General features: G+C 38.2%; 1 protein-coding gene across 1 annotated transcript; it reads left to right on the forward strand.

The window, feature by feature from the left end:
- Nucleotides 1-29: 29 nt before the first annotated feature.
- Nucleotides 30-20992, forward strand: OIP5 (Opa interacting protein 5). Its single transcript, XM_006831897.1, has 5 exons — nucleotides 30-354; nucleotides 586-652; nucleotides 6204-6326; nucleotides 9212-9293; nucleotides 20879-20992. The coding sequence occupies exons 1-5, from the start codon at nucleotides 30-32 to the stop codon at nucleotides 20990-20992; spliced, it is 711 nt and encodes a 236-aa protein (XP_006831960.1).
- Nucleotides 20993-21257: the final 265 nt, after the last annotated feature.

Here is a 21257-nt window from a genome sequence, read left to right on the forward strand (position 1 = left end):
TTCGAAACTAAGGCGCCGACTGCAGCAAAATGGCGGCTTGTCCCCGGCGGCTTCGATCGTTTTATGCAAAGTTGCCGCGTGGTGAATATTATGTTGGTGGCGCTCAGAATGCTACTGGCGAAAATTCTCTCACGACATCTACAGAGTGGGATACGGAAGTGGTGAAGGGTTCCTCATCATTCGGCTCCGCGGGTCAGGATGCCGAGGAGCCTCAAGCTGCCTATTTGCTGCCGTCGTGGCTGCAGCCAGAGAGATGCGCCGTGTTCCACTGCGCACAATGCCACGCAGTGCTCGCCGACTCGCTGCACCTGGCCTGGGATCTATCGCGGTCCCTCGGAGCTGTGGTCTTCTCTAGTGAGTGCGGGAGTCTTTTAGGGCAAGCGGAAGTGGTGTGTTCAGGTTTTCTCCATCTGGTGGTCTTCCGCCCATTTGGGAAGACGGGATGAAGATTTGGAAGGGCCCTTTGCTAGTGGAGCGTTTTTTGTTTTTGTTTAATGTCTTGGCCACAATGAGTTTGTAAGGGAAGAGGTTTTCCTCTGCAAAGTCCGCAGAGGTCCGGATTCTGAACAATGTTTGTTTTCTTAGGAGTCACGAATAACGTTGATTTAGAAGCGCCCTTATTGGTTGGCATTGAAGGTTCACTCAAAAGCAGGTAAATACTGGGAAATCCCGATGGGTGTCTAGTCTCTACTTGAGACTTAAAACCGATGCGGACAAGGAAAAAAGTTAGTTCTGTCTTGCGCTAGACGAAAAAATGTATTTCATTCGTTGTTGCTGAGTGCCGTCGAGTCGCTTCCTACTCATAGGGACCCTGTATAGCGTTTCCGAGGCTGCTTCGCAGGATCCCAAAGCCTCTTCCACGGAGCTGCTGGCCAGGTCGAACCGCGGACCTTGTGGTTTGTAGTCCAGTGCTTATCATGTGGAACCTTCATAACAATATACAATGTATTTGAAGGATGCTTCTTTTACAAGATACATCTTGTATGAACTTGATGTATCTATGAAACGAAAAATTTCTTTTTGTGTGTAGTTTTTGAGATCTTTCTGAGGGCCACATCTCCCTAGTGGTGTGTGCAAGGACCTAAGAAAAGAAAGTCAGGGAGCTTGAGAAGGTTTGTGAGAAAATTCCAATAATTAATTAATAAGCTATACAGAAATTTCTAATTTGTTTGGAATTAGGAAACTGGAGAAAAACACAAGTCAATTATTGTGTGTTGTTGTCCAGTGCAAACCAACTCAAGTTAGCGTCTTGTTTTTCAGAGTAGAGCTAAAACTCCTTAGGAGTTTTAGTGACTGATCCTAGGAAAGTAAATTGCCAGGCCTTGGTAATATGGTGTCACTTGGTGGATTTCAGCTACCAAACCTGCAATTTGGTAGTTGTGCAGTTTGCACCACCCAGGAACCTAATGTACTTGGACGTTGTGTGCCCTCTAGTCATTCACGACTCATACACCTGATAAAGTAGTGGATTACAAGCTGGGCTGCTAAGTGCAAGGTCAGTAGTTCAAATGTACCAGTTGCTCCATGGGAGAAAGAGACTTTCTAGTCCTGTACTGACTACAGAAACCCCCAGTGCTTATCCTGTAACACCACACCAGGACTCTAAATGTTCTGTTGTTGTTAAGTGCCATCGAGTCGGTTCTGACCCATAGAAACCCTGTATAGGGTTTCTGGGAGACGAATGGTGATCTTGAACTGCCAACCTTGTGTTTCAAACCATTTTGCCATCCAGCATATTAACCCACAGTGCCACACCAGGACTCCAAATGTTTTATTTGTTGTTGTTAACTGCTGTCGAATTGGTTCTGACCCATAGTGACCCTGTATAGGGTTTCCAAGGAGCAGCTGGTGAGCTTGAATCACCAACCTTGCAGTTAAAACTATTTTGCTGTCTGATGCATTAACCCACAGTACCACACCAGAACTCCAAATGTTTTATTCATGCTAAAAAAGTAAAAAGAAACAGGTGAAGTTAGTTGTAATAAATTTTATTTAATTCAGTATATCAAAAGTATCAGTTTAATATGTAATCAATATTTTAATAATGTATTATTTTTTCTTTCTTTTTAAAAAACTTTCAGAAATCAAGGGTTTCTTTTGTATTTAAAGCATACCTCACAATGTTAAGTCTTCCTATCCAGGAGCGTGGTACATTCTTCCATTTTTGTAAGTCTCTTTTGGTTTCTTATAGTAGTGTTTTGTAGTTTTCTTTGTACAAGTCCTTTGTTTCTCTGGTTACATTTATACCTAGATATTTCACCCTTTGGGTGGCTATTGTAAATGGTATTGCTTTCCTAATGTCCTTTTCAACGCTGTTGTTTTTGGTATAGAGGAATCTAACTGATTTTTTTATGTTGATCTTATATCCTGCCACTTTGCTGAATCTTCCAATGAGGTCTGGTAGCTTTTTTACTGAATCTTTGGGGTTTTCTACGTTTAGGATCATATCATCTGCAAATAGAGTTTTACTTCCTCTTTGCCAATTTGGATGCCTTTAATTTCCCTGTCTTGCCGTATAGCTCTTGCTAAGACTTCCAGCACAATATTGAATAGGAGTGGTGAGAAAGGGCATCCTTGTCTGGTGTGAAGGCTTTCAGTTTCTCTCCATTGAAAGTAATCTAGGCTGTTGGTTTTGTATATATATATATATATATGCTCTTAATTGTGGAATTTCCCTTCAATTCCTTTTTTTAAATTTTATTTAAGGTTTTTATTGTGGATTGAGTAAAAGTTTACAGGGCAAATCATCAGTTGTACATTCAACAAAGCATACACCTTGTTTCATTACAAGTCAATTCCTATTTTGTTGAGTGTTTTTATCAGGAATGGATGTTGGATTTTGTCAAATAACTTTTCTGCATCAATTGATATGATCATGTGGTTCTTTTCTTTTTTCTTATTTATATGGTGGATAATGTTGATCGTTTTTCTAATGTTGAACCATCCTTGCATCCCTGATATGAATTGCTTTCCTAATGTCCTTTTCAACGCTGTTGTTTTTGGTATAGAGGAATTTAACTGATTTTTGTATGTTGATCTCATATCCTGCCACTTTGCTGAATCTTCCAATGAGGTCTGGTAGCTTTTGATCATGATGTATTATCTTTTTGATGTGTTGCTGCATTCTGTTGGCTAAGATTTTGTTGAGAATTTTTGCATGTATGTTCATGAGGGATATTGGGCTATAATTTTTTTTTCTTAGTGACCTTCTTCCCTGGTTTGGGTATGAGGGTTATGCTTGCTTCATAAAATGTATTAGAAAGTTATCCATCCTCCTCTATCTTATGGAATAATTTGAGTAGAATTGGTGACAGCTCTTCCCTGAATGTTTGGTAGAACTCACCAGTGAAGCCATCTGGGCCTGGACTTTTTTTGGTTGGGAGTCTTTTGATGACTTGATCAATTTCTTCTTTTGTTATGGGTCTTTTCAGGTTTTCTACTTCACTGTATGTAAGTGTAGGTAGGTCATGTTTATCTAAAAATATATCCATCTCTTTCTTCTAAGTTTTCAAATTTGTTGGAGTACAACTCTGCTTACTATTGTTATTATTGTTTTGATTTCCTTTGGTTCTGTTGTGACATCGCCCATGTGGTTTCTAGTGCGTGTTATTTGTGTCTTCTCCCTCTTTTGTTAGGTTTGCCAGTGGTCTGTCAATTTTGTTAATCCTTTCAAAGAACTAGCTTCTTGTCCTATTGATTCTTTCTATAGTTTTTCTGTTTTCTATCTCATTTATTTCTGCTCTAATCTTTATTATTTCTTTTCTTTTGGTGACTGTAGATACCCCCTGTTGGTCTGTTTTTAATTGTTGGAGATGCTATGTTAATGTGTTAATTTTGGTTCTTTCTTCTTTTTGGATGTGTGAGTTTATTGCAATAAATTGTCCTCTCAGCACTGCTTTCGCCATGTCACAAAGATTTTGGTATATTGTGTTTTCGTTCTCATTTTTCTAGGAATTTTGTGAATTCACATTGAATTTCTTCTACTACCCAGGTGCTTTTCAGCAAGGTGTTACTCAGTTTCCATGTATTTGACTTGATTTCCTTGGTCTTTGGATTGTTGATTTCTAATTTGATAGCATTGTGGTCTGAGAAGATGCTTTGTAGTATTTTGATATTTCTAAATTTATGGAGATTTGTTTTGTAGCATAAGACATGGTTTATTCTGGAGAATGTTCCATGTGAACTGAAAAAGAATGTGTATTGTGCAGTTGTTGGGTTGAATGCTCTGTACACATCTATGAGGTCCAGTTGGCTGATTGTGTTGTTTAGTTCTTCTGTGTCTTTGTCAAGTTTCTTTCTGATCGTTCTATCCATTTTTGAAAGCAGTGTATTAAAATCACCCACTATTAATTGTAGATTCATCTATTTCTTTCTTCAAATCTGTTAGAGTTTGCTTTATATATTTTGGAGATCTTTCTTTGGGAGCATAGATATTATAGTTAATGTAATCTTGTTCAGTTGTCTCTTTAATCATGAGATAATGTCCATCTTTATCTATTATGCTGATTTTTGCCTTAAAGTTTATTTTATCAGAGACAAGTACTGCCACTCCTGTTAGTTTTTTATTGCAATTAGCCTGGTGTATTTTTTTCCCATCTTTTGACTTTTAATCTGTTTTTGTCTCTGTGTGTGACATGTGTCTTGCAGACAGCATATTGAAGGATCTTGTTTTCTTATCCATTCTGCTACTCTTTGCCTCTTAACAGGTGCATTTAATCCATTTACATTCAGTGTAATTATCAATAGGTATGGATTAATTGCTGCCATTATGTTTGTTTTTTGTGGTGTTGCTCCTTTCTTTGTTCTGTGTGTCTTCCTTTGTTGAGTTCATGCTTTTTGTGTTCTTTTGACTACTGCATCCATAGGTGTAGGTCAAGTTCATCAAACTGTATCAGATTACTTTTTTTCCTCTTCTTTCTTCTTCTAGTTGAATTCTGATCATCCAGCTATTGAAGCCAGGTCAAGTGGGTATTATCTGCAAGTGTGGGTGTTCTATGCATATACCTTCACTTCTTATCACCTGGACGTTTCACTCTCCACTCTAGTCCTCTGTGGCTGTCACTGACTCTGGGCCCTGGATTCCCATGGTTCATTAACTTTTGATACCCCTTTATAGATGACTTGATTGTTGTTGTTTTAGGTTGCTTGATTGTTGTTTTGTTATTAAGTGCTACAGAATCCATTCTGACCCATAGCAACCCTATATTGGGTTGAATCCATTCTGACCCATAGCAACCCTTTTTTCCAAGGAGCATCTGGTAAGCTTGAACCACTGATGTTGTGATTCAAAATGACAGTGCCGCAGCAGGACTCCAGATGGCTTGTTAGGGTAGTAGAATTTCTCTTCTTTCCTTTGCATTTAATTTTTTAGTTTAATAAAGGTCCACACAAGACAATCCCTGATTTGATTTATATGAGTGAATTGCTTTGTGAGCCCCCAATCAAATTATCTTTCCTTGATGGTGGTGGTTGTGTGTCGCCAAGTTGGTTCTGACTCATAGTGATCCCTTATAGGTTTCCAGGAGTCCTGGTATGGTGCTGTAGGATAAGCACAGGACCAAAAGGTTGGTTTAAACTGCAAGGTTGACAGTTCAAACTCACCAGCAGCTCCTCAGAAGCCCAATACGATGTTGCTATGCACTTAACAACAACAATAGGGTTCTGAGGCTGTAAATCTTTATGGAAGCAGAAAGCCTCTTTTTTCTCCTGTGGAGTGGTTGGTAGATTGAAACTCCAAACAGCTCTTAATCCACTGTGCTACCAAGACTACTTGGAAATTGGTATAATGGTAACAAATTTATGTGATGATTCATAGGCTTAAATGTTTGAATTGTTTATCTGATTTAACACTTTACAGTTGTAAATAACTCTTCTGTACTGAAATGACAGTGGTACATTCATGATTGCTTTCATACCAAAATCAACAAGGTTAACTGATCAGCACTGGACTTCGAACCACAAGGTCGCCAGTTCAAACTCACCAGGAAACCCTATACAGGGTCGCTAAGAGTTGGTACCAACTCAACAGCACTGAAGATCAAGGTGTAGTTATAATGCGAGTTGACTTTTCTTGTACATGACATTTTTTCCATTGTAACATGTATTTCATCTTTGTCTTAGGCCATAGTACTTATTTGTTCTCAGATTTCCTTTCTTATTCTTTGTTTTTTCTCTCCCTTCCTCCCCTCCCACCCCCACCACAGCATTTACAACCTTTTATTCTGTAGTTCCTGTGGGAGTGCCATTGGTTTCCATCTGTATTCCACACATGCTACTTTTGCTGCCTTGAGAGGTCACTTTTGCCTTTCCAGTGACAAAATGGTGTGGTGAGTAGACGTAAATATTTTTATGAAATAAAATTTAAATGATCTTTCAGAAAAGGCAGTGTTTGTACCAAAAAGATGCTGAAACCAAATATTGTCTCTTACAAAGATGACTATGGGACCAATTATAATGTCAGAAGTATATTATGATAATTTAGTTCTGTAGAATCATTTATTCTCTCATTAAAGAAACTTCTAGAAGATAAACTTTTTTGTGTGTGAATTAGTGAAAGGTTACAGAGCAAATCATCATTTTTACATTCAACAAATCATATACTTCCTTTCATCTCAGTGATTGCACAATCCCTTCAAGGTAATATCACTTGTCCCACTCTCTCCTGGTTTATTGTTTGCATTCCTCTTTTGCCCCTACCCCTTCTGAACTTTGTCATTGAGAGTAAATACTGTCCTTTTGACTTTGAATGGGTGACCATTCTATTGTGTGCATGTCTCACTAGTGTTGTGCTCTCTATATACCTATCTATTGTTTGGTTGAAAATTGAGCCAAGGCGGTGAGTTCAGCTCCTGACTAAAAGGTGACCAAGGGCCATAGTCTTGGGTTTCCACCAATCTCTGTCTAACTAGTAAGTGTGATCTTTTTTTATGATTGTGAGTTTTGTTCTACACTTTCACTTTATCCAGGATCTTTTAACATGATCCTTTTCAAAGCAATTGGTAGTGGCAGCCAGGCACCATAGAAGGTAAACTCTGCCAAAATAATTTTGTAGTAGATTCCTTTTGGATTTGTGTCTAGCTCATATCTCCCTCCCATAATGTGAAAATCTGTATCACTCATGTGATGGAATCAACAAGTGAGTATCTGACACATACACAATCAGGTTTTCTGTTCTAGGAATTTGAAATAAGCATCCAGATACTGGTATTTGCTAATGATATGAATAATGAAGTTGGGAAATGAAAGCTGTAGATTTCAGGTACCTGTATTCTACCTTATGTACATGTTTTTGTTGTTCTTAACTGCCATTGAGTCAGTTCCAACCCATACTGACCCTATAGAGGGTTTTTAAGGAGTGGCTAGTGAGCTTGAACTGCCACCCTTGAAGTTCAAACTGACTTTGCAGTCCAGTGCATTACCCCACAGCGGCATACCAGGACCTTACGTATATAGATGCAGAGAAATCTTTTCTGTAGAAGAAGAAGAATTCAGAGGTACATAGAAAAAAGTAAAAGTATGATGACTGTGTGGTCTCCAGAGTTAGAAAGAATAATATAATAACAATTCATTGAGAACTTCGTTTATACCAAACATTATGCTTATTTCACTTAGATTTAATGTAAGAAAACTGGGATTCAGAGAAGCAGAGGAGCTGGGATTTGAATCCACTTCTTAACGCCAATGCTCATTTTTCTTCATAAAATATAAAGGCATCCTTTTTCTCATTTATTATATAGATATTTCTAGCAGAGTTTTTGATGACTTAAGTAAAAACTTAGAAATAAAGCCCATTTTTTACCATGATGATGTTCAGTGTGTACTAGATATACCAGTTAGTCTTTATTGAAATTATTTTGCAGGAAAATATGTACTTGAGATGGATTAATGTTCTACTGTCAATTTCTAGTTTCAGTATTAAATAATTTCTGCTTAAATGTAAGTTTAACAAGAGATAGAGAAACAAAATATCTCTTAAGTATGTGGTATTTGTTGTTGTTAAAAGCCATCAAGTTGGTTTCAACTCGTAACAACCTTATATGGAGTTTCTGACGAGCACCTGGTGGGTTTGAACTGCTGACCTTGTGATTTGTAGTCCAGTGCTTATGCTATAGTGCCACACCAGGAGTCTGTCTGTGTGCTAGTAGGTTCTGACCCATAGCATCCCTGTATAGGGTGTCTGAGGAGCAACTGGTAAGCTTGAACCACCGACCTTGCAGTTGAAACCGACTTTGCAGTCCAGTGCATTAACCCACAGCACCACACCAGCTATTAGTAATGTGAAGTCTTATTTTAGAACCAGCAAAGCTATAATTGAGTTTTGCTTTGGGCAGTAAGCCTTTAATAACAAATAAAAAACAAATATGAAAGCATTTTGGGATTCCTGAATAATTGTTTAATCTTTAAAATGAGGAGGTAGAGCCAAATGTTGGTACACTCATTTTTGATAAGTAGAACCTGGAAAAGTGTAGATAACATGAATCTAGAAAGATAATAATCTATATTCCTGTACCTGAGAAACATTTTGGGTGCTAGTGACAGAAAACCCAACTAACATTAACAAGTAAGAGTGGGTGTCAGCTCTAGGAGTTTTATAGTGCCTTAACAGTGCCAGGGTTCTAAGTCAGCATCCTTTTGACTATCCTGGAGGCAGGATGGCTGCTGTAATTAAGTGTTACATCAGTAGGTGATACTTCTTCAACAAAAATGGAAACATATGGAGAATGTGGAAGGACAAATTTTTCCATAATCTTATTGTTCAGATCAATGTCACATGGCCATTGAAAGCTGGGAAATCAAATATGTGACAGGAAGAAGTGAGCATGGTGACAGATTGGCAAGTATTTGCCACAACGTGATTATTTTTCTTCTAACTATTCTACAGGATATACAGGTGGAGTGTGATACTTAAACTCATCCTGATTATTCATTCATATGAGCCTGGTTTTTCTTTTTATTTTATTCTCAGATAATTTTGATTCATATTCCTGGATGGGAAGGGTAGGATGAGGTATAGACTAATTATTTGAATTGTCTTTGTACCATGTTAATTGAGGATTTATTTTTCTACCAAAATATATCATATGTCTTGAAGTAGAAATAATATAGAAGCAGGCTTTGATTGACATATTTGCTTTAGAGGAGAATTTTGTTTCAATGATAGTCTTAATTCACATATAGTACTAACATTTTTTACTTTTTCTTTTTTGTTTAGCTACCTCTTAAAAACAAAAGCCATAGTAAATGCATCTGAGGTGGATATTTACAACGTACCCCTAACAGAAAAGATCGCAGAGGTAAAGTTTCATATTGGTTGTGTGGTTCCGTTTTTTAAGTTTTTATTGTGAATTGAGTGAAAGTTTACAGTTTTTACATTCAACAAATCATATACTTTGTTTCATTCCAATGATTATAATCCCTTCCATGTACCATCAGTTAACAGTATTTCTCTGTATTCATTTTAGCACTTTTTTTTTTAAAACACTCAGGCATATATAATAATTTACACCAACAAAGGGCACATTCTGCAAGTCTACCTCCTGGCCACCTGCTCTCAGTCCGTCTCTTTCCATGAATCTAGAGTCCTCTGCTGCTCCCATTCTCCATGTCTCCATTTCTGCCTCCATCTCTGGTGTCGCTGCGTCTCTGGATAAGGTCCCGGATTCCACTTGTGCTCTTCTCCCTTGATGGTCCTATGGTCCTCTGTTTATGGAGTATAAGATTAACTACTTCCCCGTTTTTGTTCCAAAACTTCTATCTTTACAATGGTGACAGTCCCAATTAGTCATGATAATAATTTCACACTATTGAATCATAAGAATTTTATCCCCATCTCTTTTTACCAGACCCTTCTACTCAGTGGGGACTCTATCTTCCCCCACACACTCTTAATCTAAACTCCCTCTTGAGACCTTGTAAGCTAGTCACTTTGTGCCTTTATCGCCCCCTCATTTTAGATAGCCAATGTCTAAGTTGCCCATCCCTGTCTTCTGTGTATACAGATGGGATAGCATTGAAACTTGATGTGAAGACTTTCTTCCCTCTGTTGGTATATTGAGCTACTACCTCCATAAATATAGGTCAAGTGCATCAAATTTTAGCAAGTTACACTCGTTTCCTATATCAAAACTTCCTTTTTTATCTTCATCTAGTTGAATTCTGATTATCAAGCCATCGAGGCTAGGTCAAATGGGTATTACCTGCAAGTTTGGGTGTTCTTGTGCATCTCCCCTCACTTCATAATATAGACAGCTTTTGCTAGTTTGTACCAGTGTTTTAAAACAATCATCTAAATTAGGACCAATGGTCAGAAGTTGCTCTACAGCAGAAATGAGAAGTTAGAGGTGGAAGAAGACTAGATTACTGGAAACCAAACAACTAGAATGGAAATAATGAGAATTTGACATATGAAGAATGTAAGCAGTATCAATGAACAGTATGTGTAGAAATTATTGAATGAAAACTTGGTTTGTTATACTTTCATCAAAAATAGAATAAAATATTTTTTAAAGCAATTATATAAAACCGTATGTATGTAATTGTCTCTTTTGGCTTATTAAATTGAGGAACAATAGCAACAAAAACATGAGACATACAAGAAGTGCCTAGTTACAAACGAGATCTATTACTGTCTATAAGAATTTCTAAGTCAGTTAGAACAGAAGCATAAAGTTCTTATTTCACCTTACTTTAATTCAAGAAAAGGCATGAAGGCTTTTCAATGATTTAAAAACTGCATATGCAAGAAAAGAAGATGATTGTGATGAAGTTGTGAGTAGGGGTTGATTCAGTTGTTTCAGAGTGAAGGCAAATTTACATAAACATAGAATGGATTTTGAGCTAAAACATTACTATCCTACTCAAAGATGACAGTTGACCATGGTGCTTTGATTGTGTGTGCTCTACATGATCTTGCCAATAATCCAGTCTCACGCATTGGGTTCCTAAAGAAGGGCTAACTCTTCTGAGGTTCCCATTTAGGTCTGCAACTCATAATTTTGACCATTTTGGTTACCACAACAAATCACCCAGATTGTAAACATTCAGGTCAGTTCTTGTTTTGCTTTGTTGGCCATGACAGAACTGGTTTGAAGCAATTTGAAGCTCTGCTAAAAGGGCAGGTGGGAGTAAGTCATATGTTCAAAACCTGGGGACTAGGGCTGAGAGTGAAGTGGCCAGCTGGTCTGAAGTGCAAGAAGGTGTGCAGGAACTCCCAAATTTGTAGCTAGTAACCATTTGACCTAACTTGGATGACTAGTTGACCAGAACTCAAACTGAGGAAGATAAAAATGTTTGGTACTATAAAAAAAGTGTAAATTGCTACAATTTGATGAACTAGACTTTTGCCTATGAATGACAACTGGAATGGAAGTTTTCTTATCAATAACAACCTTGTTTCTTCAGTATACTGGGTTGACAGCGAAATTTAGGCATTGGTTATCAAAAATTGGGGGACTATAAAAGCATGAAGTGGCTGGTTACAAGCTTTCATAAATGTGCTTACTTTCAGAAAGAGGGGGTAAGGTAGAATCCCCACTGAATATTCCCTCTTTGCCAGATGAATCTGGTGAAAGGGGGTGAGGAATGATAGTGATAGGATTTTATAACTCAATTGTGAATAATTGTTCACTGCAATCATCACAATTATAGGTGTGTAATTAAAGGTGGGGGGAAGTAGTTAATATTTCATTTCAGGAACAGATGATCCCAAGACCATCAAGAAGGCAGAGTACTATTGGAGCGTGAGATACTGATCTGGAAAAGTGACGACAGCAGAAAGGGTGGCAGAGGCAGTGGCATGGAGAGACAGAGCCGTTGCAGGATCTAGGTCCATGAGCTGAGAAAAGGCTGTGTGACTGGGCAGGAGGCTGGTTGGCAGATTGTGCCCTTTGGACATTTAAATCAATATATATTTTTTGTTTTGTAAGTGTAAAGTAAAAAAATAAAAGTGACTTGAACAACTAGGGAGAATATCAGCAAGTAAACCAAAGACTTGAACAACACTACTAACTAGATCTAACATATATCTTAATGAAACTAGTATCTTAAAACATATGAGCTGCTATCTAAGGTGCAACTGTTGGTCTCTTCCTGTCTGAAGGAAAGAAGAGTGATGAAAATTGAACATGCTTGGAAACAGTTAGTCCAATATATATGTGAACATCAGTCTCTATGACCTGATACCAGAAGAATTAGATACGGCCTGGGTATTATTACCAACTGCTCTGAAAAGAATCACATTTGAAGTTTCTAGATAGGGTGATAGAAAATCCCCCTCCCCCCAAAAAAAGACCAGGCTTATTCATCATATGAAAACTGAGGGAGACGTCGAAAATTGCTACAGCGTCCTCAGCCACTTTCGAAACAGCTCCCAAAACTTGTCTGCTCAATAGTCATCCTTGGCCACATGGTGGCTTCTCATTACAAACACCAAGGATTCTTCAGTAATGCTGTTTACAAGAGACATACCAGAAATATGAAGACAGCGTAAGTAGCCATCAACAAAAGAATGGTTAAACAAACTTTGGTATATACACACAGAATACTACAAAACATTGAGGAATAATGATGAACCTGTGAAACACCTCACAATGTGGTTGAACCTGGAGGACATTATGCTAAGTGAAATTAGTTAATCACAAAAGGACAAACATTGTATGAAACCAATGTATAAAAAGTTTTTTAAAGGTTTTCTTGATAAAAGATACAATGTATGATGGTTAAGAGAGGGAAAATTATTCATGGGCTGGAGAGTGGTGGTGGTGGCAGTGTGCTTTAGAATCAGTTCTGACTCATAGTGACCCTATTCCAAGCATGTCCTGAGTTTCCGAGGCTATAAATCTTTACAGGAACAGAAAGCCTCATCTTTCTCCCGTGGAACCATTGACCTTGAGATTAGCAACCTGACTTGTAACCACTACACTACCAGAGCTTCTTGGGCTAGACCGTAAACACATGTTAACATTAGTGACAGGTCAGGGAATATACAAGAGGGAGGTTGGCAGAGGAAAGATAAAGATAGTGGAAGACACAGTGGAAGGCAAGAGTTAAAGTGAACAGAGGTAAATAATGTTAACTGTTGGTACATGGAGGGTATTGCAACCATGTAGTGAAGAAAAGTGTGTGGTTTGTTGGGTGTAAAACTAATGATCTGCTCTGTAAACCTTTCAATTCTCAACGAAAAGTTTAAAAAGTAGACACAAAAACTAATGGAACCCCGAGATTATGGCCCATGATCACCCTTCAGATCTGAAACAACTCACCTCTGTGGCTCAATTTTCAGCCAGAGAGTGAAAAGGTCTATAGGGGAGCACCAGCACTAATAAGATACCCCTCATAGAATGGTCACTTATTCAATCAAAGAGGGAAGCATTTGACCTAAGGACAAATTCAGAAGGGTGGGGAGAGGAGGAGAAAACAGGGAAGAAGGAAGATAAGTGATGTTATATTGAGGGGATTATATGATTTGTTGAATGTAAAGCTGATGATCTGCTCTATAAACCTTTGCTCAATTCACAATAAAAAAAGAACAGAATTGTTACTAGGGTTCCAGCTGATACATACATAGGTTTATTCCAAACCACACATGTTTAAGCATATCTTTGTGATCAGTGGATGACTGTAGATAAGGTCTCACGATAATGCACTTAAACTCATTGTTGTTAACTACCATTGAGTTGGATCCAACTCATACCAAGTGTGCATAGCAGAATGAGACACTGCCCAGTCTTGCTTCATTCTCACAGTTGTTATGTTGGAGCCCATAGTCGGGGCTCCGATGTCAATCGATTTCATTGAGAGGCTTCCTCTCTCTTTCTTTTTTTAAAGCTTTTATTGCAAATTGAGTGATAGTTTTCATGGGAGAACATCAAATTTGTACTCATCCTATCAAATTTTGTTTCATTGCAATGATTACAGTCACCTCCATGCATCATTATTTAACAGCATTTGCTTCTATTCCCTCTGTTTTGTTTATATACACAAAAACACACAGGAATATATAATCACTTAACCAACCAAAGGGCATATTCTGCAAGCCTGCCTCCTGGCTGCTAACACACAACCTTTCTCTTTCTCTAGAGTCCTCATCTGCTGTATCTCTGCATGCCCTACCATATGTCTCCATCTCTGATATCACTGCTTCTCTGGATAGGGTCCCACATTCCACAAATGATCTTCTCCCTTGATGGTCCTAGGGTCCTTTGTTTCTGGAATATAAGATTAACTACTCCCCCATTTATGTAACAAAACTTCTACCTTTACAGTTGTGATAGTCACAGTTAATTATAACAATTACTCACTGTTGAACCAAAAGAATCCTATTCCATCTGCTTTCACCAGACCCATCTAGACAAGATGAAAATTATTCAGTGGGGATTCTACCTTCCCCCGCACACTGTAAAACTAAACTCCTTGAAAACTTGTAAGCCAGCCACTTCATGCCTTTATAGCTCCCTCACTTTAGGTAGCCAATGTCTAAGTTTCTTGTCCCTAACAACTCTGTATACAGCAAGGATAGGATTGATGTGAAAACTCCTTTCCTCTCGGTTGGTATTTTGAGCTACTACATCCATAAGTATAGGTCAAGTTCATCAAATTGTAGCAATTTATATTTGCTTCCTTTACCAGTATTTTTTTTTATCTTCTTCTAGTCAAGTTCTGATCATCATGCCATCAAAGCTAGGTCAAATGGGTACTATCTGCAAGTTTGGATGTTTTTTTGCATCTCCCCTCAATTCATATCAGCTGGACACTTCACATTCAGCTCTAGCCCTCTGTGGCTCAGGAGTTCCTAGGTCTCATCATACTTGGGATCAACCAGCCCTTCCTCTTCTCTTTCTCATCTACAGGTCGACGGGAGTCTATAGAACATGGTTGAACTCACCCCATATCTTCATTGCTGCCTTTTCCCTTCTTTCATTCACCAGTAGACCAACTATGGTCGTGAGCAAGCTTACATACCTGCTCATGTATTACCTTTGAGTTTCAGTCTTGAAAGGGGGTTTGTTCTGAAGGGACTTGATTGCTTGCCTTGATGGCTCGCCAACGAACAACTTGCTTGTTCTTGTAGTCACCAATCAGATTGCCATTTTTGTTTCGTATTTTTCCTGCTGGTCTTTCTTTCAAGACATATTTTCTGTTCCTCTAGCTTTTCCAGACTGGTCTTCTCGTCCTTTCAAGTGGGAATGTCCCACTTCAGAAGCATCTGGATGGGGCTCAGGATTCCACCTAAGGTCTTATAAACTACAAAGGCTCCACAAGAAGTCTCGTTTACTGGGCAAGTTCTAAAACACCTTTTAGGTATTCCAATGAGTTATAGGCTGAAGACGGGCTTACAAGCTTTTTGTAATCATGTTTCCTGATACTACCTTTATATTTCACTCAAATGTCTATTTTATAATAGTAGGCAAAGGATACCAATATTCATAAGACAGTCAAGCATCTTAACAGTATTTCCCCTCTTTTACCCATTCAGACTGCCTTGATCCCTGTATCACAGAGCCCTGTTGTTCCTATGTTGAGCATACATAACTATTTACCCCTGTCATCATTTAGTCCATTCAAACCTGCCTAAGTGGTCCCTTATCTACCTTGTTCTTTCACCCCCCTCTCCCTTCTTGTGTATTGCCCTCCACAACACCCAAACTATGATGTATCTATCCCCTACCCTGTGCTTTACCATCCCTTCCCTCAGAACCCTGTTGTTTGGTTACCCCTTTGTAGGTTAGCAATTTTTTTTTTTTTTCCTCCTTTTAGTATGGGTATCTATTCTGAAGCTTTTTGTCCTTTTGTGATTGACTAATTTTACTCAGAATAATGTCTTCAAGGTTCCTCCATGTTATGCAGTGGCTTGCGGCTTCCTTGTTATTCTTCAAGGTAGCATAATATTCCATTGATTGTATGTACCAAAATTTGTTTATCCATTCTTCCATTACCTCCTATCTTCTTTTGATGCTTCTTGAATCATTCATTATTTTGCTTATGTTGTTGATTAGTGCCATCAAGTTGATTCCGACCCATAGTGACCCTGTATAGGATTTCCAAGGAGCAGCTGGTAAGCTAGAACCACCAACCTTGCAGTTCAAATGACTTTGCAGTCTGACACATTAACCCACAGCGCCACACCAGGACTCCATTTTGCCTACAGAATTCTCCAATATTTTAACTCAGGCCTTGAATTATTTCATCTTTAGAAATGCTAAGCATGTTCTTCCTTTTTGGTTAGATTCTGTTGGTTAGACTTGTTTACTGCTGCTGTTAAGTGCCTGCCTATGAGTTGGTTCCAACTTAACAATAATCCTGTGATTCCAACTCATAATAAACCTTTATAGGGTTTCTGCAGCTGTAATCTTTGAGGGAGTAGAAAGCCTCATCTTTCTCCTTCAGAGCGGCTGGTAAACCCGAACTGCCAACTGTCTAGTGCTTATCCAGCTTGTCCTCGAAAGCAACTCTGCTCCTAAATTAAGATGCCTGTAAAAACATGTTTTGTGCTGTAGAAAAAAAAGATTTTGAGGTCAGGATAATACTAAATTTTAAACAAAAATCAAGTGGACATTTCCCATGTCATTAAGCTTTGCAATAAATTTATGAGAATGTTGCTCTATATAATACAACAATTTTTAAATGAATTACGTGTTTTCAGGAAGGTGGAGAAGACATCAAAGATAGCCAAGAGAGGAAAGACCATCAGCCTCCATGAATGAAGAAACTGGCTGAAGTCCTGAAGCTGGTGGAAAAAGACTGTCCCTAGAATTACCATTGTTGTGATAGCAACTGAAGTCATGATCGCAAGTGATTTGGCATTTTTAATTTTGAGTGAACATTTTGGCCACACCAAGCATCCGAAGAAGATCAGTTAGCTCGAACTGATCTTTCCATCAGTCTTTTAAGCAAAATTGAAGCTAATGATGATTTTTATGGAACAAATCATAACCAGGATTGAGTTTTGGATTTACTAGCATAATCCAGACTGCAAATTCCAGTCAAAACTGGCTTCCAAGAGTATCTGCTGGGCCAGTTAAATTCTAGCCTGAGAGGTAGCTCAGAAGTTTATGGTGACTGGGGAGGATTCCGAAGAGGTAATCTTGATAGAGTTTCTCAAAGCACACAGGACAATCACAGGGACTTATCAGAAAGAAAGTTTTAAGAAAATGGAAAACTGTATTGGTGAGAAGTTTGGCACAGCAGGATGATGCACTGGACCCCAAGGTTGGCTGTTCAAACCCACCAACTGCTGCTAGGAAACTGTATACAGGTTCACTATGACTCAGAACCTACTCAAAGGCACTTAAATCATAAAAAAGTTTTAAGAAAATGGAAAACCGTATTGGTGGAGAAAAAGGCCAGGAAAATTGCAGTGAGGAACTGTTTTCCATCATGATTATGTACCTGCTCATCTTGCAAGGATAGCAAGGCCTGGCTGACTTTAGAGAAGTTTACTGGGAAGCCTTATCCCAACCATCCTGCAGCCCTGATCTTTCCTTATCAGACTTCTGTTTACTCCCCAAACTCAAAGAATCCTTTGGGGAAAACCTAGAAAGAGGGAAACACTATCTTCCAGAAGTATTCAGACCTAGAGTGAGAGAACATGTTGATAAACAGTAGCTTTAGAGTTTTAAAAAATTTTCATTTAATATCTATGATTATGCATGAATATTTTTTGACTTACCTCAAATTTAAAATAGTTGGCAAGTTGAACGTGAGATACTAATCTAATTCCCTTCACTTAGTGGATACATTTGTAAAGTTCATTGTTAAAATTCATCTGTCTAAGAAATAGCCACAACATAAAGAAAATTATTACTTTATCCTTCTGCCTCAAACAGTGATAAAGTCCATTTTCAAATGTGTTTTCCTAGCTCAATCTGGGCTTAGTATATTTTTTAAATGCATGATTTATACTTCAGGTTATCAGAGCTTAATATTCCTAATTTATATTTTCTACTCTACCTGGTATGATGAGCACAGTCGTTCCATATAAGCACTGGACTGTGAACCACAAGGTCTGTGGTTTGAGCCTGCCAGTGCTCTGTGGGAGAAAGATGAGGCTTTCTGCTCCTGTAAAGGTTTAAAGCCTCGGAAGCCCTCTACAGATTTGCTATGAGTTGAAACTGACTTGATTTAACAACACCTGGTATAAAGGAGCCCAGGTACTGTAGTGGATTATGAGCTGCACTGCCAACTACAAGGTCAGTGGTTAGAATCTACCAGTCACTCTGTAGGAGAGAGATAAGGCTTTCTGCTCCCTTCAAAGATTTACAGCTTCAGAAAACCCTATACTGGGTTGCTACCACCACTACTGCTACCACCTGGTAGGACCAAGAAGGTCTTAAAATAGTGACCAACCTCCTCAGTAGTTGGAGATGACATAATAAGGAATGCAAACTGACATGGCAGTTTTCACTTGTGTGGCACTATAGGATATAGGTGAGCACTCGACCTCAAGGTCAGTTTGAACTACAAGGTCTGCGGTTCGAACTCACCAGCTGCTCCTTCAAAACCCTATACAAGGTTGCTATGGGTCAGAACCAACTTGATAGCACTTAACAACAAATTAACCCATACTCAGATAAACATGTTTCCTCTAGTGGAAGACACTTATTTTTTGTTGTTGTTAAGTGCTGCTGAGTCAGTTCTGACTAACAGCAACCCTGTATAGGGTTTCCAAGGAACAACTGGTAGGTTTTAAATACCAACCTTGTGGTTTGAAATCCAGTGCTGATCATACAAAGCAATACCAACAGTCCTTGGAAGAAACTAGCTCTGCCCAAATTTCAGAGCACATTTAAAATTATTTTAAATCTCCTGAAAGTTTTAATCATTCTGGATATCTGAATTTATTTGCTTTTTGGTTAAATGAGTTTTGTTTTGTTTTGTTTTTTAATTAAATGTTTTTATTTTGGATTGAGTGAAAGTTTACAGGGCACATCATCAGCTTGACATTCAACCATTCATATAGCTTGTTTCATTACATTGATTATTATCCCTTCCATATATCATCAGTTAACAGTGTTTCTCTCTATCCTCTTTAGCGGTTTTTTTGGATGGGGGGGGACTTGCCTTTTTGGAATTTACAGTCTCGGCTTTTAGGGAAGGTTTTTTACATTTGTCTGTGGATATCCAGGCCTCATGTATGAGATTACTAACAAGCATTACTGAATAATCAGATGAGGATGGTTAAATGAGTTTTAACCAAAAAAAATTTCAACTGTTACTTGCTTTCCTCTATTCCCCATCAGTCCCAATCCTTAAGCCCATCCAATTTAGGCTAAACAGTAAATACCAGTGCCAAGAGTTTTTTCAGGAAGTCAGTGTTCCCCCATGGAATATCCTGATTCAGGCAAACCCCTTATATAACCTATTTATAGTACAGCAGCAATGTCTTCAACTGCAGTCAATGATGGCTTCATTGTTATTAAGTGCCATTGAGGTTGCTCCCGACTAACAAAGCCCCTGTATTGAGTTTCCTGAGGAGCTCTGGTCGTGTAGTTTGAAACTACCAACGGTTCCACAGGACAAAGATGAGGCTTTCTGCTCCCGTAAAGATTTACAGTCTCAGAAACCCTATGCAGGGTTGCTATGGGTTGCAAACAGCTCTATGGTACTTAACAATTGAGTTTCCTAGGAGTGACTGGCGGGTTTGAACTACTGACCTTGTAGTTAGCAGTCCAGTACTTATTCTACAGCACCACACCAGGACTTCCAATGATGGCTAGAAGTTTTTTAAGCAAAATTTCCTAATGAATTTTAGATATAGCACAGATAAGAAGTGAATTTAGTGTGCTATACAAATGTAAGTCAGAAATATATACCCTAAAACTTAGAGATATAAAAATATTGCTGTTAACTATGGCTTCAACAGAAGGCTAAATTATACATAATCTTATATTACATAACTTTATAGGTCTAAGTACATGTATGCTGAGTAACAAACTAGTTCTAGATAAAACTGTTCTTAGTTAAAAATAACTTTGAAAATTACCCAGTTACAATAAACATCTGTGTTAAAACTAACAACATCCTGAACTAACTTTGAAACTCTCTAGTAACACCGTGGAGTCCTGGTGTGGCGCTATAGAATAAGCACTTGACAGCAATGTCGGTTTAAACAGCAAAGCTGGAGGGTTTGAGCAAAGGTTCAAACCCACCAGCCACTCCTTGAAAACCCTAGACAGGGTAGCTGTGAGTCAGAACTTAAAAACAGTGGAATATTTGTCTTGCTGCGGATCTTTAGGATAACACTGGACTGCTAACCACAAGGTCAGGAGTTCAAATCTACCACCTGTTCTTGGAAAACCCATATACAGGGTCGCTTTGAGTCACAGTTGACTTGATGGCACTTAACAACATTTGGAGTTCTAATGTGGTACTATAGGATATGCACTGGATTGTTAACTGTTAAAGTTTGGCAGCTCAAACCAACCAGCCGCTCCTTGGAAATCCTACACAGGGTCGCTGTTAGTCGAAACTGACTCCACAGCACTTTGTAACAACAGCAGCACAATAATGTTAAGAAAGACATTTTTTACTGTTAATTGAAGGATTAAAAGAAAAGTTAGATTCTTGTAACTGAAAAGGGAGAAGCTGCTAGTTAAGCTTCTGTCTGAAAAAAAACTTTATTAATAAATTTTTTATTGTGAATAAGATGGATAATTTGATTCTTTATCCATGTATTTTAGATTCCTTCCAAGTGATCATAGGTAGGAAGAAGAGTGGTAAGAAGCATTAATGCACAGTAGTCATTACTACTAGCCGTCTTTCATGTGAATTTTGTATTTGAAGATCTTAAGTGTTCTTTGGGTTTGTTATATACATTAAGTGGCTTCTGAGATCAGTAAATTGAGCATTAAGCTTAATGCCCTGATATATTATTTTTTCCCAGCTGAAAGAGAAGATAATTTTAACACATGCTCGCTTAAATTCACTAATGAAGATTCTGAAGGAAGTGACTCCTGACCAGTCCAAGCCAGAAAATGGATCCAGAACCAAGCCTTGAGCATCAGCTTCAGATTTATTTGATCTATTACACGTGCTGATTGGTCATTTCTCAAGAATGGTTGAGTTCAAGAATGGGGAACACTGGTTTCTGTTTGCCTCTAGGCTGATTTTCCAAATCATTTGTGAAGCTGTTTATAGAAAATGAGGAACTAAGGAGGCTTCTGTTAAGGTTTTATAGCTATTTGCTTTAACTTATTTTAGCTCTTTATCAGTTTCATAATATTTCTAAAAACATTTTTTTACTGCAGATTTAAGGGTTAGTA

This window comes from Chrysochloris asiatica, unplaced genomic scaffold (assembly GCF_000296735.1).
Source record: "Chrysochloris asiatica unplaced genomic scaffold, ChrAsi1.0 scaffold00004, whole genome shotgun sequence".
Lineage (NCBI taxonomy): Eukaryota > Metazoa > Chordata > Mammalia > Afrosoricida > Chrysochloridae > Chrysochloris > Chrysochloris asiatica.